The following is a 24,290-nucleotide window of genomic DNA, read 5'->3' on the forward strand; positions in this document are numbered from 1 at the left end:
CTGTGGGTAGGGAATGTGTTTGTTGTTCTATTGTACTCTCCCAAGTTCTTAGAACAGTGCTTTGCACACAGTCAGCACTCAATAAATACGATTGAATGAATAACCTAGAGAGGTCCCTCCACCTATGTCAGAGCCAAGCAGCCACACTTATCCTAGCTAGGTAGGCCTGGAAAACCGGGAAGCCGAACTATTAAGCAGCAGGGCTCAGTGGAAAGAGCACGGGCTTTGGAGTCAGAGGTCAGGGGTTCAAATCCCGACTCTGCCAGTTGCCAGCTGCGTGACTTTGGACAAGTCACTTAACTTCTCTGTGCCTCAGCTCCTTCATCTGTGAAATGAGGATTAAGACTGGGAGCCCCCTGTGGGACAACCTGATCACCCTGTAACCTCCCCAGCACTTAGAACAGTGCTTTGCACATAGTAAGCATTTAATAAATGCTATTATTATTATTATTATCATTATTATTATTATTAGCATTCCAGTGGCCATTGGGAGCAGAATTCTCGCCTGGGCCGTGGGACACTTCTCTCGTAGCCTCCCTTCGGCTTCCCAGATCCTCCTTTGACAATGCAGGGAGTTTGCTCACCAGCTCAGGGGAGCTTACCTGGGATGTGTTTGGCCCAGCCGATGATGACCACTAGCTCTCGGTCAGCCAGGTCACAGAGAGTCGTCAGGGCTTTGATATCGCTCTCAGGCATGGTGGGGTCGGGCATGGCGTAGATCTTCTCTGGCTCTGCCACCAGCAGGTGGGAGACTATCTTTGTCACTGCAAAAGCAGAAAAGAGAGATGAATGCCTCGGAAGCCATGCAGTCTAAAGATAACGCACAAAAGTGTTCCCATTTGGGGGTATGAGAACAGGAGTGCTCAAGTGAAAGCGGCAGTCGGTAGGTATAGGAAGGAATGAGAAGTATTATTGTGCCCGGGCGAAACGGTTTAGCTGATGATGATAATGGCATTTATTAAGCGCTTACTACATGCAAAGCACTGTTCTAAGCGCTGGGGAGGTTACAAGGTGATTAGGTTGTCCCACAGGGGGCTCACAGTATTAATCCCCATTTTACAGTTGAGGTAACCGAGGCACAGAGAAGTGAAGTGACTTGCCCAAAGTCACACAGCTGACAATTGGTGGAGCCGGGATTTGAACCCACGACCTCTGACTCCAAAACCCGGGCTCTTTCCACTGAGCCACGCTGCTTCTCGCTAGCTGTCTCCCCTCCCCTTCCCAGGGTCAGCGCAGCAGGGAACCAGCTGTCCATGAACATTTTACAGAAGAAAAGCTACTCCCTAAATCCAGTGGGGGTTACTGTTATTATTCATTCATTCATTCAATTGCACTTATTGAGCACTTACTGTGTGCAGAGTACTGTACTATGAGCTCGGGAGAGTACAATGTAAGAATAAACAGATACATTCCCTGCCCACACGAGATTACAGTCTAGATGGGGAGGCAGACATTATTACAAATAAATAAAATTGCAGATATGTATATAAGCGCTGTGGGGCTGAGAGGGAGGATTAATACAGGGAGTAAATCTGAGTGACGCGGAAGGAAGTGGGAGAAGAGGAAAGATGGGCATAGTCCTGGAGGCCTCTTGGAGGAGATGTGCCTTCAGTAAGGCTTTGAAGTGGGGGAAAGTAATTGTCTGACGGATTTGAGGAGGGAAGGCGTTCCAGGCCAAAGGGAGGATGTGGGCGAGGAGTTGGCGGTGAGATAGACGAGATCATTCATTCATTCATTCAATCGTATTTATTGAGCACTTACTGTGTGCAGAGCACTGTACTAAGCACTTGGGAAGTACAAGTTGGCAACATATAGAGACGGTCCCTACCCAACAGTGGGCTCACAGTCTAGAAGATCGAGGTGCATTGAAAAGGTTAGTGTCAGAGGAACGAAGTGTGAGGGCTGGTTTGTAGTAGTAGGGCTGTTTTGAAGTTTGTGAGCCCCCCGTGGGACAGCCTGATCACCTTGTAACCTCCCCAGCATTTAGAACAGTGCAATGCACATAGTAAGTGCTTAATAAATGCCATCATTATTAGTAGTAGTAGTAGTAGGAAAGTAGTGAGGTGAGGTGATTAAGATTATTAGCAGAGCAGGCAAAACCCGGCTTTAATCCCTCAAGGCTGTTGTGTCCCACGGCGGCTATATAGCAACCTCAGTGTAAAAGGGAGTAACAGTTCAGGATGGGCCCGGATGGGTCTGGTCTTGAACGAAATGGAGCAAACAGTGTAGGGCACCAGGAAGGTGGACTCTCCTAGTTGGAATCTAACCAGACTTTTTGAGACTGACACTCTGAGACCCTTGGAAAAAAAAATAATAATAATAATAGTACTCGTTAAGCATTTGCTGTGTGCCAAGCACCATTCTAAGCACTGAGGTACATATAAGTTAATCGGGTTGGACACAGCCCTTGTCCCAAATGGGGCTCACACTCTTTATCCCCATTTTGCAGAGGAGGTAACTGAGACATTAAGTGAGTTCCCTGAGGTCACCCAGCAGACATGTGGCAGAGCTGGGATTAGAACCCAGGTCCTTCTGACTCCCAGGCACATGCTCTATCCACTAAGCCAAGCCCATCTCCTCCAGGAAGCCTTCTTGGACTAATCACTCATTCCCCCATCCCTATTTTAATCAATCAATCAATCGTATTTATTGAGTCGGCCTCCTTTACAGCCTATGCACTAGAACTCTCGCCACAAGAGTTTAGGTCCTCGTCCTTACGTATGCACCTTTAAATTGTCACTTCCTCCTAGATGTAATTTATTTTAGTGTGCATCTCCCTCATTGACTTTAAGCACCTTGAGGCCCAGAGTCCTGTCTGCTGTCTCTATTGTACTGTACTCTTCCAAGTGCTCAGTACTGCACAGAGTGTCCAGTGAAGAGTGAGCGCTCAGTGAATGTTACCAATTGAGCTTGATTGCCACAGAGCGGACGCTCACACTGCCCTGGACACTGGGCTCGGTGACAATTTGGAGAGGGGAAGATGTCCCCCAGGAGAAGCCCCTGAAACTCAGATGTTTTGCTCCAGTCCCCGGCGGGGATGTGGTTTTTACCGGGATCGGCTGGTGGATCAGGCAGGCTCAGAACCGGGAGACATTCCCAGATTCCCAGTGATCTTATGGGCAGCAGGTAGGTCAGGGACTCAGCATTCCAGAGAACAGAAATGTTCTTCTAGTCTAAGATGGTTGGTGCAATGGATGTGTGAAGTCAGGGATGACTTTCCCAGGTGACACTGGAGGCCCCCCCCTCCACCCCACTCACAAAATAAGGCTGATACTTACGTGGCTTTTTAGCTGGAGGAGGGATCTGTAACGTCAGGTAAGTGCTGCTCTCTGAGTCCAGCCTTCTCTTATACTTCTGGCGGCCTCCACGCACCCGGTCCAGGCGCACTCCTGGCACAAAACAAGGGGAGGAAGCTAAGATTCCAGTGGCTGTGTACAACTTCTTATTTTAATGATATTTGTTAAGCGCTTACGATGTGCCAGACACTGTACTAAACCCTGGAGTAGATATGAGCCAATTAGGTTGGACATGGTCCATGTCCCAAATGGGGCTCATCAATGAGGTAACTAAAGCACAGAGAAGTGAAATGATTTGCCCAAGGTCACACAGAAGACAAGTGGCGGAGTCGGGATTAGAGCCCAGTCCTTTGACTCCTGAGCCTTGGCTCTTTCCACTAGATCACTCTGCTCTATTGATCTGAAAGGTGACACTTTCCTCACCAAGCACAGTCAGGCAGTGAGTCAATCGGATTTACTGAACGCTTACTGTGTGCACAACACTGCACTAAGTGCTTGGGAGAGTACAATACAATAACAGAATACAAACATTCCCTGCCAAAAATGTGCTTATAGTCTAGAGGTGGGAGACAGACATTAATAGTTATAAAAAAGTAAAATTACAGATAAGCACATAGGTGCTGTAGTGGGGATGGATAAAGGGAGCACACTAAGGCAACGCAGAAGTGGGTGGGAGAAGAAGAAAGGAGGGTTTAGTCAGGGAGAGCCACATGGAGGAGATGTGCCTTTAATAAGGCTTTGAAAGGGGGGAGAATAATTGTCTGTCAGATATAAAGAGGAGGGAGGGCATTCCAGGCCACAGGCAGGACATGAGTGAGAGGCTGGCGGTGAGCTAGACGAGATCGAGGTACAGAGAGTAGGTTGGCATTAGAGGAGTGAAGTAGTGGGCTGGGTTATAAAAGGAGAGTAGTGAGAGGAGGTAGGAGGGAGCAAGGTGATTGAGGTATCGCAATCTCCACATTCCCTCCTCACCTGCTGCAACTCTGGCCAACGGGGAGGTACAGAGTTCCAGTTGGTGGACCTCATCATCTTGGAATGAGGCCACGTGCCTTTGTGGGTCTGCTATATTGTAATTGGACAGCAGAAAAGCAGTCCTTCACACTGGGGCCTCAGACTCTTAGCGTTTTCATTCGGTTCTGCTTTGCCCCGCCATACGCTTTGTGACATCGGCCGAATAGTACCCTTGGCTCACGGCCTGATTTTCTGGTGAACTGGAAGGGAAGCCTAGAAGAGGTGTAGAAATGCTTGGAGCCTAATACAACAGCCTCTCTGCCCTCTCTTCTGCTAAACTGCACTTATTTTTTTAATGGTGTTTGTTAAGCGCTTACTATATTCAAGGCACTCTACTAAGCATTGGTGTCGATATAAGATACTCAGGTTGGACCCAGTCCCTGTCCCACACAGTCTAAATTGGAAGGAGAAGGATTTAATCCCCCTTTTGCAGATGAGGTATCTGAGGCACACAGAGGTTAAGTGGCTTGCATAGCAGCCAAGTCACACTTGTCACATAGCAGACAATCAACCAGTGGTATTTATTGACTGCTTACTGTGTGCAGAACACTGTACTAAGCTTTGGGAAGAGTACAATATAGCAGTTGGTGCACACATTCCCTGTATGTGATTAGCTTACAGTCTAGTGTGAGCCCCCCGTGGGACAACCTGATCACCTTGTAACCTCCCCAGCGCTTAGAACAGTGCTTTGCTTAATAAGCAAAGTAAGCGCTTAATAAATGCCATTATTATTATTATTAGTGGGAACACTACTCTGTCCTAGTCCTCCTCCTCAATCTCTAAGCTGCCTTTGGCACTGGACAGCGCCACTCTGGAAATGCTCTTTAACCTTAGTTTTTCAGACACATTTCCTGGTGCTTCTCAGTCTCTTCCCTTCTCTTTTCAATTTACCTTAATTCCCCAGACCTCTTTCACTCCCACTTTTATGCAGATTACTCCCAAATATACCTCCTTAGCCCTGACCTCTATACTTCTCTACAATCTTACATTTCTTCCTGCCTCCAGGACATTGTTACATGGGTGCCCTGTTGGACTTCAAGCTCAGATGGTTCAAAACTGAACTCATCATCTTCCCTCCCAAATCCTCTCCCTGACCTGAGGTTCCCATTACAGTCAACAATAATCATCATCCCCTTTGACTCTGAGGCCCACAACCTTTGCATGATCCTTGACTCCTTTGCCTTTCAACCCCCACATTCAGTCTTCCCCGGTGGGGTCTTTCTCCAGAACGTTTCCAGAATCCATCCCTTCGACTCCATCCAAAGGCCAGAGACTGACTACTTGACTCAGTCTCCTCGCTCAACATCCTGTCACCAGTGTCTGCCCACTCCAACCCATAGTTTTTGTTTTTCACATGGTTTTTGTTAAGTGCTTACTTTGGGCCAGGCACTATGCTAAGTGCTGGGATATACTGGCTTATCAGGTTAGACACAGTCTTCATCCCCAGTTTACAGCTGAAGGTAACTGAGGCATAGAGAAGTCAAGTGACTTGCCCAAGGTCACACAACAGACAAGTGGCAGAGATGGGATTAGAACCCAGACCCTTCTGACGCCCAGGCTTGCCTTCCATCTGCTAGGCCACACCGTTTCTCATTGTTCACTATGTCTCTCCGTTCATGTGTCAAAAACAATTCTCTATACACATCTCCCCATTCCTCAAAAAATTCCAATGTTTGCCTATTCCCCTGCATCAAGCAGAAACTCCTGCCAATTGGCTTTAAAGCATATAATCAGCTCTCCCCTTCTAACCTCCCCACCCTATCCTTCCACAAGTCCCCAGCTCATACTCTTCAACCTCACGTGACACTACTCACTCTACTTCACTCTCCTTTCACTCCTGTCCTCTTGCTTCCACCCTCCCCATAGCGTAGAACTCCCTTCCCCTCCACAGCTGACAGACTAACAGCTCTCCTCATCTTCAAAGTCCTTCTGAAATCACTTCTTCTCTGGGAAGGCTTCATTAATAAGTTTGTAATCCCCCCCACCCCCGTTACTTACACCCCAACTCCTATCTGACGCTTTAAAGATTCCCAGTTCCCCTTAAACACTTCTGTATCTATGTTATATATGCTCTATTACTTCATGTCATCTGTAATTTGCATTGGTGCCATCTCCCCCACTAGATTGTAAACTCCTTGAAGGCAAGGAACCAATTTATCCTATTTCACTCTCCAAAGAGCTCAGTACTTTGTCCTGCACACAGTAGGCTCTCAATCAACACTAGTGATTTCAAAGATTGAATGTGAATAAGGGGTTTGGCACCAGTTGAGCAATCATGTAGATTTCCTGTTTCTTATTACTGCTTTCTGAAGCAGGGGTAGGTGTCAGGGTCTCAGTTAGCTTTAAGTGTCCGTTGACTGTTTTATATTCATTTCCCGAGGCCCTTGGAGTAGTGAGTACAGTTTAAACTAAACAGAGGAAAGATCCTTTTAAATAATAATGATGGTATTTGTTAAGTGCTTGTGTGCCAAGCACTGTTCTAAGCGCCCGGGATAGATTCAAGGTAATCAGGTTGTCCCCCGTGGGGCTCACAGTCTTAATCCCCATTTTACAGACGAGGTAACTGAGGCACAGAGAAGTTAAGTGACTTGCCCAAAGTCACACAGCTGACAAGTGGCGGAGCCGGGATTAGAACCCACGCCCGCTGACTCCCAAACCCGTGCTCTTTCCACTAAGCCACGCTGCTTCTCACGTTTTCTTTTTAGTTCATGTTGACCGAGGGGGACTCAGGTCTTGTCACAGGGCTGGGAGTCAGAGGACCTGGGTTCTAAGCCCTGCTCTGTCAGGGCTTGCTGTGTGACTTAACTTCTCTTTGCCTCAGTTTCCTCATCTATAAAATGGGGGATGAAATATCTGTTCCCCCACCCCTTTAGAGGTAGCCTCATGTGGGACAGGGATTGGGTCTGACCTGATTACCTTGGATCTACCCCAGCACTTACTACAGTTCCTGCACACAGTAAGCACTTAGCAAATGCCACAGTCATTATCATCATCCTGGTCACAGGTTTTGGGGCCAATCCTTACCCGGCCTTTAAAACATCCTGTCTTGGGGAAGCAGTCTGGTGTTTAGCTTATCTGTGTTGGAGGATGACGATTGTGCCGCTGACCCTGAGAGGACTTGAGCATGTTGAACCTGAGCGATTCTGACGAGATGCTTAGGTTGTGTAATCCATCCCCGTTAGCACCTCTGAGGAGGATTAGCAGGGCAAAGTCCATCCCAACTGTTCCCTCATCTCCCTGCTCCCCTGTGGCACTGATGGGCCAAAATGCCCATCGTACAGATTGTCCCAGGTTCGTAGCCTTCCTTAGAAACACTTAAAGTGGAGGCCTCTCCGATGTTTCCTTTCTTGGAGATCTTCCGCTTGAAAATCCTCCTGCCCTCTGGGAAAAATGATGAGACAGTTTCTCGGAATCACCCTCCTCCCGTTCCCCCTTGAGCCACAGTTAGTCTGCCCCAAAACACTTCAGGTTTAGCAAGACCTGGCTCCCTTCTGTCCACTAGTCAGACCACAAGGCAAAACCCCAGGCAAAAACACGGGTGCTGCCACCGACACAGGTAAATCAAACAATAGTAGAGAAGTTGCGTGGCTTCGCGGCAAGAGCCCGGGCTTTGGAGTCAGAGGTCATGGGTTCAAATCCCGGCTCTGCCACTTGTCAGCTGTGTGACTTTGGGCAAGTCACTTCACTTCTCTATGCCTCAGTTACCTCATCTGTAAAATGGGGATTAAGACTGTGAGCCCACCGTGGGACAACCTGATCACCTTGTAACCTCCCCAGTGCTTAGAACAGCGCTTTGCACATAGTAAGCACTTAATAAATGCCATTATTATTAGTAGTAGTATGGATTGAGCAGCTCCCTCTGGACTGTAAGCTCGTTGTTGGATAGGGATCATGTCTACCAACCCTCTCGCGTTGTACCCTCCCAAGCACTTTAAGTACAGTAAGCACCCAATAAATACCCTTGATTAATTAAGCGCCTTCTGTTTGCTGAGCACTATAATTATTATTATATATGGTCCCTGCCCTAGCAGGGAAGACAATGCTGACATAATTTGCAGGTAGGAGGAAAGAGGAAAAAGGAACAGGGAGCTGAGTTAAAGCTAACATAATAGGGTGTGTAAGAAGTAAATAAGTGCATTGGGAGGTTAGGAGCCCAGAAGTCCAGACGGGGAAGTTGGCAGGAGGCCCCCTCTTGCATACACTGGCAACTGACGTCTTCCAGTGCCAGTGTGTCTGGAAGGTGAAGGCAAAATCACAAACGGTCCAGTCTGATGAAGCAGCAAGTGGTTTGCGATTCATCATTCTAAGAGACCAGCTTGTTAGTTAGTGACCCTTATGAGAGGGAACCTTAAGCACGAGATAAAATCCACATGGTGGTTCTGTGATCCATATGATTGTCCCAAATGTACAGATGGGAAAACAGTCTCACCCAAGACACTGAGGGTAAAATGGCGAGTGTGGGCTGACCCCAAAGAGTCGTAATAAAGATCACGGAAGCAGTCCTCTTTCCTGCTGGACCCGAGCTGCTTCTGAAAGCAATAGCTCTATGCTATCCCTCCTCCTGGCGGTCTTCTCCGCCCTGAGTGAGGGTGCAATTGGTCTTCCCCCTCTGAATCCCACCTTTCTGGAGGCTGAGAGAACACTGTCTCCATACATTCTGGACTGCACTCATGTTTCTCGGGAAGCAGCTTGGCCTAATGTACAGAGCACAGTCCTGGGAATCCAAGGCCCTGGGTTCAAATCCCAGCCTCATCACCTGTTTGCTGTTTGACCTGGGGCAAGTCACTTCACTTCTCTGTACCTCAGTTACCTCATCTGGGGATTAAGACTGTGTAGCCTATGTGGGACAGGGACTGTGTCAAACTGATTAGCTTGTATCTACACCAGTAATCAGTACAGTGCCTGGCTCATAAAAAGCGCTTTTTTTTTAAAAAAAAAAAAAAGGGCTCAGGCTTCTCTATGTTGTTGAGTAGTCAGTCTTTCCCATGGTTCTCCAACGATCTGGCTAGAAGGCAGTGGAGAAGAGATACTTCCTTCGACAAACTTACCCTCCTTCAAGTTCGGTAATTGCGGTCGATAGAGAGGGCAACCCCAAGTTGGAATGGAACGGAAATGGCTTTCCCTGAGATCCACCCAGTGAAAGCCCTTCTCCTTATTCCTCTTCCCCAACCCCCAGAGAAACTTGCAAAAGGGGTTGGAGTTGGTGTCGGGCAGCATATTGTCTTCTACAGAAAGGAAACCTTCCCTTCCTATCCAGGAAAGTCCAAAGGAGTCCAAACTCATGGACTAGCATGGGGCACTTGGCCCTCTTGAACCATTAAGATGCCTCTTGGAGCCCCCCACCTGGCCTCTCACAAGTTAATGGTGTGTGGGAGTCTAAGAAACTAAAAGGCCCCGCTTGCCCCTCGGGAAGCCAGGACCACAGTTTAAATGCAGCTTGTCCTCTCTGGGGCCTCTTTGGTCTTGTGCGTGCGTCAGGTTGGGGAACGGCAAGAGGGGAAGGATCGGTGGATTTGCGAGAATGACGCAGGCAGGGCTATCATACCGCAGACGCAGTCACAAAATGGCAGCACAAGTGTGTGAGGGTTTTAGGCGTCTTCAATCAGATTAATTCCCTGCATTAGCACCGATAAGAGGGGCATAGGGAGATTCCCCCTCCCTCCATCCTCCAATCCCTCACGCTGGTTTGCTCCCTCAAGGTCTAGATTGGTAGTTCCCCATGAGACTATGCTCTTCCCCCGAAGGACGCTCTGGGAGGCAATTAGGATAAGGCTATTCTAACGAGTGCCAGCCATTGATCTGCCCCATCAGTTGCTCGCCTTCCAGGAACAGCAAACGCAATGGCCCCTGCGGGAAACATTAGTTTTCCACAAGTTGGTTCTGGGTTTCCGGAGCTGCGCCACATGGAGCAGCAGCAAAACGTTAGTCACCGGGGACTCAACCACACTTCCTTGAGCGGCGCGTACCTTATCTGTATTTTACACACGTAGTGGGGTAAACCAGCAGGGAGGCAATCCAAATCTGCAGGTATTTTACCACTCCTGGAATGGCATTTGGTCCGTAGCTGGACCGTAGCAAGGAATGAGATGTAGAAGAGGGATTCTGACTCTCAAGAAGGTCAACTTTGACTGAAGAGAGAACCGCTAGGCTTGACCTACAGGTCTTGGTGCCAAGGTGAGGGGGAGGCTACTCTGGTCAGTCCCCAACATCTTGTTCCAGAGTCCTATAGTGCAAAAAAATCGCCCCCCAAATTACTTGCTGGTGATGGGGAGGGTTGGGGAGACAGGCAGAGAAAAGCTGGGTACCCAAGGTGCTAAGTGACTCTGATTAGCCCTTTTGCTCTGACACAGTGCCAGTGTGAGGGAAAAGATGTGGCTTGGAGCACATCTATCTCAAGCCTTGTAGTTAGTCCCCCATCACTTCAGTCTTCCAGACTCCTTCCTGCGTGCCAAGTTAAAAGCATTCTGGGTGGCAGGGCCCCTTCTCTTCAGCCCAGGCCGCTGGTCTCCCGGCTGTCCTTCCCCAGCCCCTGGCCAAGGGGGACGGAGCCAGTCCCAAGCCTCCGTGCTGCACCACCCGCCTGCTGATCTTTCCCAGCCCGCTCCAGTGGGACACGTCAGGGCAATGCGGAGACGCCCGCCCAGATCAGATATCTGCCCGCTGACTCGATAACATCAGGCTTCTGATCTTTTTTCTTAATGGAAGTAAATTAATTCCTGTCTCTCTCTCTCTATTCCACCCCCACAGCCTCCCAAAGCTGGACTAGATCCCAGGCTTCTGGAAGTAAAAATAGCCAAGCGAGAGGGGGCGGTGGCCGAGGGAGTTGGGTTTTGTTTCTCGTTTCTTCATGAGAACTAAAAATACGTTGTTGGGTCCCGGCGGGGCCCAGCTTCGGCTAGCCGGCGGTGCCACGCCCTCCCGGCGGCGGCTGTCGAGTTCAATTACAAGGCTCCCGTTACTCCATATTGGATCGGATCGAACGTTAATGAATTGGCAGTCACCGAGCCAGCCCCGCCGCAGGCTGCTGAAGTCAGAGGTGGGGCCAAGCCGGAGGGTCCAGCGACCTCCATCTGACCTCCCTCCCTGCCCCCTCTGCTCCCCTCCACCCTGGACCTGCCTCTTTGACTCCCTGACATCTCAGAGGGTATTCAAACAGAAGAGGGCTAGGCTCTTTCCTTCTTAGACCGAGATGCTCTATGAACTACCAGACTTTCCCCCTTACTCAGAGGGCTTCCTCTCTAACAAAGATCTTTATTTCTCCATTTAAAGATGTCTTCCAAACCCACCCCCTCCTCTGAGGTCCTTCTATCTGTTTGGGAGCACCCCCACCCCCAGGAGATCTGTGCAAGAGAAGAGCCTCCTCCTCCTCCTCTGTGTCCTTTACATGAGCCATCTAGAGGAAAGCTCCCAGGAGAAGAAGCGTGAGTCTTTCAGATCTGCATTCTGTTCAGGGCCTAGCATTCTCAGCAAAGCCCCTCAACAGCTTGATCTAAGGCTGGCCGTTCTGCCTCCGACCTACTCTGCTCTCTTATAGGACTTTCTTCCGCTTGTTAGGTCCGCTCCGTTCTGCCGGAACGCATACTTTCACTGTTTCTCGGCTACAGCCGAGTGTCAGGAATAGAAAATGTCTGTCTGACGACGCATATCTGTCTGGAGGCATCATGACGTGGTGCTGGAAGAAGTGGTATGCACAGATGTATGGCATTGGACCTCATAGTTGCTACAGGGAATCTTTTTTAGAATGTGGGGTCCGATCCCCACCATGTGGGAAGAACCCTGGGGGTGTCTCCAGTCGACTCTGCCATTCTGTCAAACTATATGTGAGGACAGGTGGATATGGGGAGTGCAACGGTTTCCAGAAGGAGGGCCTTGGGGATGAACAGAGAGAGAGGTGGAGTGATATTGCTCAATGAACACTATCGACTGATGGATTGAGGCCTGTGCCAATTTGCCGTGGCAATAATCAATACAGAATTGGTTCATAAGCAGGAGCAGGAGTTTTCTACTTCTAGCATTTTCCTTCCCATGTAGGCCTCAGCTCTCAGCAATGTCGACTCTCCCACAAGGTGACCCAAGGTATTTTGGGTCACCGACAGGTCCCCTCGAACCGCAGGAGTGTTTTCTAGCAGTTAGTCACTCCCGTGTTCCCTGGCATCACCCACCACCCGGGGGGAAGTTGGGGATGGCAAAGTCAGAACGGACTTTTTAGAGGAAATGTTTGCCCAGGTGTAAAGGGGTTGGAGCAGTGCCAGGGTGGAAGACCCTCTTGGCTTTGGATTCCTGCTTGACTAGTGGCCTGAGGGGATGGCAGACGGGCATACGAGGCCCTCAGTTGGACTGTAAACCGTGGGCAACATCCGGGGGCCAAAAGTCTGGAAGAGATCTGGCCGGACTTCCCCGTTTCACATGTGGGAGGAAGAGATCGGCCTTCTGTAATGGACTGGTCCATTTGTTGCTGGATTTATCCTGGCTGAGGCGTGTCCTCTAGAACCCAAAGTAGCCTTGGGGGCCTGGGCTGGGCTTCTTGTGATGGTGAGACCTGCGGATGAAGTGGTTTAGGAGACGTGGCTAGTTCTGTCCCTTCTACACCTGTCATCTGGCCATCTGTGGCCCAGCAAAACAGATGGGTGTATTAGACACTGATTTAATGCCTGTAGGTGGGCACTTAACACCAAGCCTTACTGCAGGAACTTGTCTTATAATTCCTCCTCTCCTAGTGCTCCCCTGATAGCTATCTCATTTTTTGATCTTGTTTCTAATGTGGCCAAATAGAAAGAATACGGGATATACTGTAAGTTCCCTGAGGACAGGAATTGTCTACCAATTAGACTGTACTGTCCCAACCAATGCTCTGTACCCAGTAAGCACTCAATATCATTGGTGGATGGATTGAGCAATATTTGGGGTAGGTACTGTACTAGGTGGCTCAGGCAGGACTGGATTGGATGACGTGCCCCCTGCCCACCGAAAGCTTACGTTTGAACAGAGACCCAGGTTCTAGTCCCAGTTCTTTGACTGTGACCTTGAGCAAGTCACTTAACCTCTCTGGGCTTCAATTTCCTCAGCTGAAAATAGGGATGCCTGCTCTCCCTGCCTTTAAAACTGTGGGCTCCAAGCAGGGCAGGGGCTATGTCCGATCTGAAGACCGTGAACATATCCCAGGGCTTAGCACGGTGCTTGGCGTGTTGTGTTTGGTAATTAATTACAGTAGACTGTAGACTATCTCTTTGGGGACAGTTGATGGCTTGTTTTAAGTAATGCAAGATTGCCCAGAAAGCTTTGTTCCACCAATCAGTATTCACATTTTAGGCCCCGAGACCTCTGAGCTCCCAGCCAAGAAGTGCATATCTTTGATATATGGAGGATCCTCTCTCAAATGCATATTGGGATGGAGGTAGGACGGGCTAACTTTTCATCAACATCATCATCATCAATCATATTTATTGAGCGCTTACTATGTGCAGAGCACTGTACTAAGCGCTTGGGAAGTACAAATTGGTAACATATAGAGACAGTCCCTACCCAACAGTGGGCTCACAGTCTAAAAGGGGGAGTATTTTCCTGATACTTCGGGTATCGGTCACCAGCCAGAGCTGCCCTGCCAGCCTGGACTGCTAAGTGTGATCCGCTCACGCAATCCTTGAGTCAGGGAGAGCCGGGGGTGTAAACAATACAGACCGCACAGCATCTTGGATACACTTCGGGTCTTCTCTGAAGTACAACATGAGTTGGTGTGGGCTTTTTTCAAAGCAGGGTATTTGAAGGGAGAAAGAGAAATAGTCACTCATTCTCTTGGTTCATTCCGATGCCCAGAAAAGCGGTATTTCTGGCACCGGCTAGAGGCAGAATGCTCTATAAATACAAAGCCATTAAATCCCATGCAGCAGGAACCCGATCAGGGCTGCCTTTTAATTTCCTGACAGGAGCTGGCCACTAACCCAATTACCCAGAGTCCCCGGAGGAGGCCTCATCCTCCCTAGCAAGCACAAAGAGAGAGTGAGAGCATATTGCATGGATGTCGGCCCAGCTTTCACTGAAATCAAATAGCTTTTAGAAAACACACGGGTAAAAGGGTGGGTGCGGGGGGTCGGCGGGTGTGGTGAAGGGAGAAGAGAGACAAGGGGCACGAAGCGAGGAAGGCGCGGAGACAGTCTCTCCCATAGTAGAGAGGTCTTGAAACGAAAAACCCCCGAAGCCACTGAGGAGACTCGGGGGACTGCTAGAAAATATCTTGTTGGTGGCATAGCTGGTTCTTCCCTTCCAGACTGCGAGCCCGTTGTTGGGTAGGGACCGGCTGTATATGTTGCCAACTTGTACTTCCCAAGTGCTTAGTACAGTGCTCTGCACACAGGAAGCGCTCAATAAGTACGATTGAATGAATGAATGAATCTCAACCCAGGCCCCATGCAGATAGAAACAGCGTTGTCTAGTGGGAACAGCACGGGCCTAGGAGTGAGAGGACCTGGGATCTAATCCCAGCTCTGACATTTGTCTACTGTAGGACCTTGGACAAGTAACTTCATTTTTCCAGGCCTCAGTTTATTCATCTTTAAAGTGGGGATCAAGACTGTGAGCCTCATGTGGGACAGGGACTTTGCCCAACCCACTTATCTTGTTTCTACCCTAGTGCTTAATACAGTGCCTGGCACAAAGTAAATGCTTAACAAATACTACAATTATTATTATCATTGTTACTATTTATATTATTATTATCCTAATGTTTCAGAAACATGATGACCAGGGTCTCGACACCTCCTTTTTGGCATTTCACTGGCCATCCTTCCCTCCCAGCACAACTTTTCATTTTATTTATTAATTTTTTAAAATGGCATTTGTTCAGCACTGACTGTGTACCAGGCACTGTACTAAGTGCTGGGGAAGATAAAAGCCAATCAGGCTGGACACGGTCCATATCCCAACTGGGGCTCACAGTATTAATCCCTGTTTTACAGATAAGGTCACTGAGGCACAGAGACATTGAGAGCCCAGAGAAGTTAATTGACTTTCTTTTAGACTGTGAGCCCACTGTTGGGTAGGGACTGTCTCTATGTGTTGCCAATTTGTACTTCCCAAGCGCTTAGTACAGTGCTCTGCACATAGTAAGCGCTCAATAAATACGATTGATTGATTGATTGATTGACTTTCCCAGAGTCAACACAGCTGATAAGAGGAGGAGCCAGGATTATAGCAGGCCCATGTTCTACCCATTAGACCACACTGCTTATGCTTTGGCCCCCTCCGTGCGAGAGGGGATGGGGGCTTGCAGAAGGAAATCCAGGTGGGTAGTAGAACTGGGAGTCCCAGGCGTGAATGGTGTGGAGGGGCCGGGGGAGGAATTTTCCAGCACTCCTTCAGGGTACATGCTGGGTGCCGGAAGCAAGTGGCAGCTCTGGGCTGTTGTGTTTTATTAATCTGATCGGATTAAGTTTCAGCTTCACCTTCTGTATTGCTTGCTTATTGCCCAGTGTGGCCTCATTTATTTCCTGAGTGCTTACTGTGTGCAGAGAGAGCTCTGTACTAAACACTTGGAAGAGTACAATATAACAATTACCGGACACATTCCCTTCCCACAGCGAGCTTGCAGGCGAGAGGGGAACCTAATGGTAGGGGCCTAGGGTGAGGAGGTTGTGCCTTGGGGAGTATCCCCCTGGGATCCTGAGAGCACTTCACTGGCTGGGGCCTTCCCAGGACAGAGAACTTCGGTGTATGAGGGCATCTTTGCAAACCCTGATAAAGGGACACATGATTGTTCCTACCAGAAATGACAACCCCAAGTGGTACTGAGTTATTGGAAGTCCTGATAGTAGAGAAAAAACGTGACCATCCACACTCGGCTGGGTGGAAGTCCAGACGGTGGGATAATGGGAGCGAGTCTGGTCTCTGGGTCCCGCCCTTTCCGTGGCTTCTGCTGCAATATGACAGCCTCCTCCATCAGAAAGCAAGAGAGCTTTCGGCCCTGGCAGGCTTGAAGGGAAAATCCAGGCCCTCACCACCCCTCTATGGAAAACCGCAGCCTTAGAGAGTACATAGTAGCAGTAATGGTATTTGAGCCCAGACTGATGCAAGGTACCATACAAACTTTCTAAGAAGTACAGCTGAAATACAAGACATTTCCTCAGCCCACAGTGAACTTTTGTGCTAAAAGGGAAGTTGGGAAAAGAACTATTCTCCAGCACTGGAGTCTGACTGTCAGTCTATCAATTGAGCATTCACTGAGTGCAGGACATTGTACTAAATATCAGACAGATAATTGCTCTCCCCCACTTCAAAGCCCTATTGAAGGGACATCTCCTCCAGGAAGCCTTCCCTAACTTAGCCCTCCTCTTTTCCCATTCTCTTCTGTGCCACTTATACTTGCTCCCTTCATCCTCCTTCCCTTCCCCACAACATATATATATATATATATATTCCATATATATAGAATTTATTTATCTATTTATCTATATTAATGTCTGTCTCCCCCTCTAGACTATGAGCTCACTGTGGGCAGGGAAGGTGTCTGATGTTATATTTTACTCTCCCAAGTGCTTAGTACAATACTTTGAACACAGTAAGTGCTAAATAAGATTATTAATAATAATAATAAGGAGGTAGACACAATCCTTGCCCACAAGGAGTTTGCAGTCTACAAGGGGAAGTGCAAATTAAAATAAATCATAGATAGGGGAAATAGTAGACTATAAGGGTATATATATATAAGTGCTATAGAGATGGGAAAGGAGTGAGTGTCAAATTGCTTAAGAGGGACACAGACAAGTGCATAGGCAACATAAATGGGAGGGCGGGTAGAGGAAATGAAGGCCTTCCCTGACTAAGCCTCCCTTTCCTTTTCTCCCACTTTTCTCTGTGTCACCCTGACTTGCTCCCTTTATTCATGCCCCCTCCCAGCCCCATACCACTTTTGTACATATCTGTGATTTATTTGTATTAATGTTTGCATTCCCCTCTAGACTTTAAACTCTTTTTGGGCAGGGAACATGTCTGTTGTTATGTTGCAATAATAATAGTAATTATAGTATTTGTTAAGCACTTACTATGTGCCAAGCACTGTTCTAAGCACTGGGGTACGCACAAGATAATCAGCTTGTCCCAGGTGGGGCTCACAGTCTTAATCCCCATTTTACAGGTAAGGTAACTGAGGCACGGAGAAGTGAATTGACTTGCCCAAGGTCACACGGAAGACAAGTAGCGGAGACGGAATTAGAACCCATATCCTCTGATTCCTAAGCCCGTGCTCTTGCCACTAGCCCATGCTGCTTCTCAGTGGCATTTGTTAAGTGCCAAGCATTGTACCAAGCGTTGGGGTGGATACAGGCAAATCGGGTTGGACACAGTCCCTGTCCCACATGGGGCTCACAATCTCGATCCCCATTTTACAGATGAGGGAACTGAGGCCCAGAGAAATGAAGTGACTTGCCCAACATCAAATAGTTGACAAGTGGCGGAGCTGGGATTAGAACCCATGACCTCTGACTCCCAAGCCCGGGCTCTTTCCACTGAGCCACACTGCTTCTCTAAGACAATAAATTACAGAAAGGGGTTAAGGCAGAGTGTCTTGACATAATAGGTACATAAATGCTGTGGGGGTGAGGAGAATATCAAGGGTTTAAGGAGTACAGATCTGAGGAGAGTGGAGAGGGGAAATGAGGGCTTAGTCAGGGAAATCCCTTGGAGAAAATGGGATCTTAGGTGCATTTTGAAGGTGGGGAGAGTGCTGGTCTGTTGACTACAAAGATGGAGGGAATTCCAGGCCAGAGTGAGGCCATGGGCAAAGGGTTGGCAGTGGCACAGATGAGATCGAGATACAGAGAGTAGGTTGGTATTAGAGTGAAGTGTGTGGTCTGCGTTGTACTAGGAGATCGGCGAGGAAAGTTAGGACAGGCGAGCTGGTTGAGTGCCTTGAAGCTGGTGGTAAGCCGTTTCTATATGATGCAGAGGTGGGAGAGGAATTCCTGGAGGTTTTGGAGGAGAGGGGAGATAGGGACCAAATGCTTCCTACAATGCTCTGCACATAATAATCACTCAAATACCAAAGACTGATGGATTGACTAGTTTTAAAGAAAAATGATCTGGGCAGCAGAGTAAAAGGGAGAGGGGAGACAACGGAGGCAGGGAGGTCAGTAAGGAGGCAGGCCGATGCAGTAGTCAAGGTAGGATATAAGCACTTGGATCAATCAATCAATCGTATTTATTAAGCGCTTACTGTGTGCAGAGCACTGTACTAAGCGCTTGGGAAGTACAAATTGGCAACATATAGAGACAGTCCCTACCCAACAGTGGGCTCACAGTCTAATCAGTTTGGCTCCGTGGCTGGGAAGGGACCCAGTGGAACCGGTGGCCTCGGTAGGGGAAACGGGGGGGGGGGGGTGTCGTGAGCTTCCAATTCGGAATTCCGGAGTGTCACAGGTTTCCACGGGGCTGGTTGGTCGGATGAGGAGCCTGGGAGCCCCAACCTCTTACCTTCCTTCAGCATTCCCACTTTGAGACATTTCATGAAGCGGCATGCCTGGCAGGACTTGCGTCTCCGTTTTGTGATCTCGCACTCATTCGTGGCCGGACAGCTATATTCAATGTTCCCTGAAATCAGAGACGCAGAGTCACACCAAGGGGTTCTCCTGGGACCTGGCACCTCCCCCACCAACCTCTCCAGCCGCGGGTCTCTGGCTGTTTAGGAAGGGAAGGGGGTGTCTATCGATTCTCCAAGGATATTGACTGCACGCCTGCCTTGGACCGAGCGCTGGACTAAGCATTTAGGGGCATGGAAGAGAAGCAGAAGGCATGACTCTAATCTCTAACTAGGTGGCATTATGTCCTGGCATGCTCCTGGGACTGGATCCTCTTCCTTCCTCAATAACCGGCTCTGTACTCTGCAGTCCAGAGCGCTGCAGCTGTGTCTGGGGAGGAACGTGACAGCTGACCATGTGACCCCGGGCCCCCAAGTTTGGGGTCCCTTCTCATCTGGGTCAAATGTTTGCTTCCCCGACACTAGTTGATGGGAAGACTGCCAGATTCCACCACTCCAAAGCAGACGCCATTCCCCAGAGTAGCAGCTAGTTCAGTTGGGGGTGAGGGGTAGGTCTCCTTGCCCCGATGCCACCTACCCTAGCCCAGTAAAAATCCTGTTGTTTGACCTAGTCCTTTTTACTGAATGGCTCAAAGCTCTTTCCCCGTGTGGGAGTAGCCACTGTCAGAATTTGGTGGAAAGGAGGAGTGAGACTGTGATAAGGTCTGTGGAATGCAAATATTAGGATAGTGAGCTGTCACACCTGTCCTAATGGTAGTCCAGGCAACCCCGCCATGGTCATTGCTCAGTTGGCTCTTTGGCCCTCTTGGCATTTTCTCCTCCTCCTTTTTATTGTGCTTGCTCTTCCTTAGGGCCTACTGTTCCTTTGCCACCACTCTGGCTGCCATTCCTTCTGAGTCTGCATTCCTCCTTCCCCTTACGTTGGATGCTCCCGAGTCTGAGGCAGGTGGCTTTGGATTCCCAGGGTCTGTCAGAATTCCCTTGCCCAGCTGCCGGGCTGCCTGGAATGTGAGAGGGGATCTGATTGAGTCTGAGGTTTGGGGGAATCCAGCTCCAGGGCAGTTCACCACGCTGGGGGATTACGACGGTGGCCAACGGAAGATCTCGTCTCCCGATGACTTCCTGTCGGAAATTCCTTAGTCACTGGCTGTGGAGTTCCACCCCTCCAAGGGGAAGTGGGAGGCAAAAAGCAGGACTGATGGGAGAAATCCAAAGCCTGCTCCCGATTGGCAGTTGGGAGAGGGAGGTTGCCTGAGCCTTCTTTGGGGTGGGACTCTAGCAATTGCATTTTTTCAGGAAGAGACCGGTGATGAGTTCTTGGGAAGTGCTGTCCAGAAGCGGGAGCCTGAATCCAGGCTCCAGCTACATCACTGCCTCCAAATGGACCTCCAGCCATCTCTGGGAGAGCTCTGGGACTCAGTTTCCCCCATTGTTAAAGTATAATCACTTCACAATGTCCACGTGAAATTCCCAGAAAGCTCTTTGGGCAACTCTGGCTGGGAAACTTTCTCCCACGATGCTCGGGATTTGGCTTGGGAGAGCCGTTCCTGGGACCAGAGGGACCCAGGGGTGGCGTGGAAAAGGGATGGGGATGGTGGTGGAGGAGCTCCGGGGGGAAGGCCCAGAGTTCTCCTCACTTTCTCCCCCTTACCCCCCAACCCCTGATGCTTCCTCCACTCTTTTCTCTTTGATGCCCAGGCCAGTGGCCTTCAGGAAAAGCATCGGGCTGGCAACTCAGCCAAAGAATTTGAGGACCCTGAAACTTTGGTCACCTGGCTGTTCCGGATAGGGAAAGATCCCGGTGGAGGACAGCAGTGAAGCCCCACAGAGATCATCATCATCATCAATCGTATTTATTGAGCGCTTATGGGTCTGAAGGTAGGAAAAGGCTTTTCAAATCCCTCCCTTCAGGTCAGTATTGAGGGAACTGTAAGTTCCTTGAGGGCCGGCGTCACATCTAACCAATGTATCGTAGTCTAGTGTACAGAACAGCATGGCCTAGGGGATAGAACACAAGCCTGGGAGTCAGGGGACCTGGGTTCTAATCCCGGCTCTGACACCTGTCTGCTGTATGACCTTGGGCAAGTCACTTCACTCCTCTGTGACCTCATCTGTAAAATGGGGATTAAGATAGACTGTGAGCCCTGTTGGGTAGGGACTGTTTCTTGGGAACTTGTACTTCCCAAGTGCTTAGTACAGTGCACTGCACACAGTAAGTGCTCAATAAATACGATTGATTGACTGATTGATTGAGCCCATGTGGGACAGGGACTGTGTCCAACCTGATTACCTTTATCTACCCCAGTGCTTAATGCAGTGCCCGGCTCTTAGTAAGTGCTTATCAGAATACCAATCAATCAATCAATCAATCAATCGTATTTATTGAGCGCTTACTATGTGCAGAGCACTGTACTAAGCGCTTGGGAAGTACAAATTGGCATCACATAGAGACAGTCCCTACCCAACAGTGGGCTCACAGTCTAAAAGGGGGAGACAGAGAACAGAACCAAACATACCAACAAAATAAAATAAGTTCTTCTTATTATTACTCCCTCAAATGTGTATTACTCTGTATGCAGTAAATACTCAGTGAATACCACCGATTGATTGATCGGGGCTGGTCACTGCCAGGATCACACAGGAGTCACAAAGTGCTTCCGCTGCTCTTGACTAGCCCCACGCCTGCTCCCAGGCCCGATCTCTGGTGATGATGAAGCTGGACTGGTTCAATTAGAGCCCTGGGCTGGGGGAGTGTCTTGAACTTTTACCTGTACCCCCAGTTCTCCTAGAACATCGGAGTTGCTGTCTAGACACCCCTCTGTAAGGAAAACTCAGATCATAATGCTCGCCCCATATCTGGCCCAGTGCCTGACTCCGTGCCCCCACGCACAGCCATTCCTTCCAATATAATAACAATAATAATAATGATATTGTGGTATGCTTACTATGTTCCAGGCACTATACTAAGCGATGGAGTGGGTGATCCTGGCTCTGCCGCTTATCTGTAATTTATTCATTTATATTAATGTCTATCTTCCCCTCTAGTCTGTAAGCTCATTGTAGGCAGAGAATGTGGCTGTTCTACTGTTCATTCATTCATTCAATCGTATTTATTGAGCGCTTACTGTGTGCAGAGCACTGTACTAAGCGCTTGGGAAGTACAAGTTGGCAACATCTAGAGACGGTCCCTACCCAACAACAGGCTCACAGGCTAGAAGGGGAGACGGACAACAAAACAAAACATATTAACATATAACATATTATATTAACATATTATGTACTAAGGAGAAGCAGCGTGGTTCAGTGGAAAGAGCACGGGCTTTGGACTCAGAGGTCATGGGTTCAAATTCTGCTCCGCCAACTGTCAGCTGTGAGACTTTGGGCAAGTCACTTAACTTCTCTGTGCCTCAGTTGCCTCATCTCTAAAATGGGGATTGAGACTGTGAGCCCCCCCCGTGGGACAACCTGATCACCTTGTAACCTCCCCAGCACTTAGAACAGTGTTTTGCATATAGTAAGTGCTTTATAAATGTTATCATTATTATTATTATTATCATTGCAAGCAAATCGGGTTGAATGCAGTCCCTGTCCCACATGGGGCTCACAGTCTCGATCAAGCGCTTAGTACAGTGCTCTGCACACAGTAAGTGCTCAATAAATATGATTGAATGAATGAATGATCCCCATTTTACAGATGAGGCCCAGAGAAGTGAAGTGGCTTGCCCAAGGTCACATAGCAGACAAGTAGCGGAGCCAGGATTAGAACCCATGACCTTTTGACTCCCAGGCCTGCAGCATGAGGTCCGGACAAATAGGTGGCATTAGAGGAGGAGCCCCCAATCCTGCTTGCGGCAACACTTGTACTTCCGAAGCGCTTAGTACAGTGCTCTGCACACAGTGAGCGCTCAATAAATACGATTGATTGATCCTGGCCGAAACGCGAAGCGAAAACCCACGGGTTGGCGGGGCCGAGTCAACTGCCGCTTAACTGAGCACCTTCGTTTCTGTGACTTGAGGCTGAGAGATCTCCAGGGACCAGCTTTCTCTACCCCTGGTGGGCACTGTGAGCCCACTGTTGGGTAGGGACTGTCTCTATATGTTGCAAACTTGTACTTCCCAAACACTTAGTACAGTGCTCTGCACACAGTAAGTGCTCAATAAATGCGATTGATTGATTGATTAACCAGCGGCCGGGACAAACTGCAGCAGTGTGCCCGCCGCCAAGGCTCTCTGCCCACTCAAACAGGGGTGAGTGTGGCCCTTGGTGGCCTACGTGGGGAAGTTGAGTCCTGGTTTGCGGGGGTGGGGGGGGGTTTAATGGTACTTGTTAAGCACTTACTATGTGCCAGGCACTGTACTGAGTGCTGGGATAGCCAGACAGGGAGTGTGTCTGTTTACTGTTTTTTTTTTTTAATGGCATTTCTTAAGCACTTACAATGTGCAAAGCACTGGGGAGGTTACGAGGTGATCAGGTTGTCCCACGTGGGGCTCACAGTCTTAATCCCCATTTTACAGATAAGGTGACTGAGGCACAGAGAAGTGATGTGACTTGCCCATAGTCACGCAGCTGACAAGTGGCGGAGCCTGGATTTGAACCCACGACCGCTGACTCCAAAGCCCGGGCTCTTTCCACTGAGCCACGCTGCTTCTCTACTGTTGAATGGTACTCTCCCAAGCGCTTAGTACAGTGCTCTGCACACAGTAAGTGCTCAATAAATATGACTGACTGAATGAATAAGATAATCAGGTTGGACAAGGCACCTCTTCCACATTGGGGAGTAGGATTTAATCCCCATTTTACAGATGAGGTAACTGAAGCACAGAGAAGTGAAATGACTTGCCCAAGGTCACACAGCCGCCAAGTGGCAGAGCCAGGATTAGAGTCATTATAATAGTAGTAACTGTGGTATTTGTTAAGCATTTATTATGTGCCAAGCGCTGGAGTAGGTACAAGGTAATCAGGTCAGATCTCTGTCCCACATAGGGCTCACAGCGTTAAGCCCCATTTTACAGGTGAGGGAGCTGAGGCACAGAGAAGGTAAGTGAATCATCCAAGGTCACACAACAGACAAGTGGTGGAGCCGGGATTAAAACCCAGGTCCTCTGACTCCCGACCTTGCGTTCTTCCCATTAGGCCACGCTGCTTCCCTACTGCGTCCATCCGAGTCACAGGGTCCGTGAATGAATCCGGGCAGCCCGGGACCCCAGCCTTCTCCTCCTCATCAATCATATTTATTGAGAGCTTCCTGTGTGCAGAGCACTGTACTAAGCGCTTGGGAAGTACAAATTGGCAACATATCATCATCATCAATTGTATTTATTGAGCGCTTACTGTGTGCAGAGCACTGTACTAAGCGCTTGGGAAGTACAAGTTGGCAACATATAGAGCCAGTCCCTACCCAACAGTGGGCTCACAGTCTAAAAGGGGGAGACAGAGAACAAAACCAAACATACTAACA

The 24,290-nt window shown here is 49.0% G+C and overlaps 1 protein-coding gene across 1 annotated transcript in view; it reads right to left on the reverse strand.

Moving 5' to 3' along the window:
* ESRRB (estrogen related receptor beta) overlaps positions 1 to 24,290 on the reverse strand; it is a 176,943-nt gene that overhangs the window by 16,548 nt on the left and 136,105 nt on the right. Inside the window, exons 3-5 of the mRNA XM_038747614.1 lie at positions 18,768 to 18,884; positions 3,279 to 3,389; positions 603 to 764 (exon numbers count right to left, since the gene is read on the reverse strand). Of these exons, the coding sequence (XP_038603542.1) occupies positions 603 to 764; positions 3,279 to 3,389; positions 18,768 to 18,884 (390 nt within the window). The remainder of the gene's footprint in view (positions 1 to 602; positions 765 to 3,278; positions 3,390 to 18,767; positions 18,885 to 24,290) is intronic.

This window comes from Tachyglossus aculeatus, chromosome 1 (assembly GCF_015852505.1).
Source record: "Tachyglossus aculeatus isolate mTacAcu1 chromosome 1, mTacAcu1.pri, whole genome shotgun sequence".
NCBI classification, from domain to species: domain Eukaryota; kingdom Metazoa; phylum Chordata; class Mammalia; order Monotremata; family Tachyglossidae; genus Tachyglossus; species Tachyglossus aculeatus.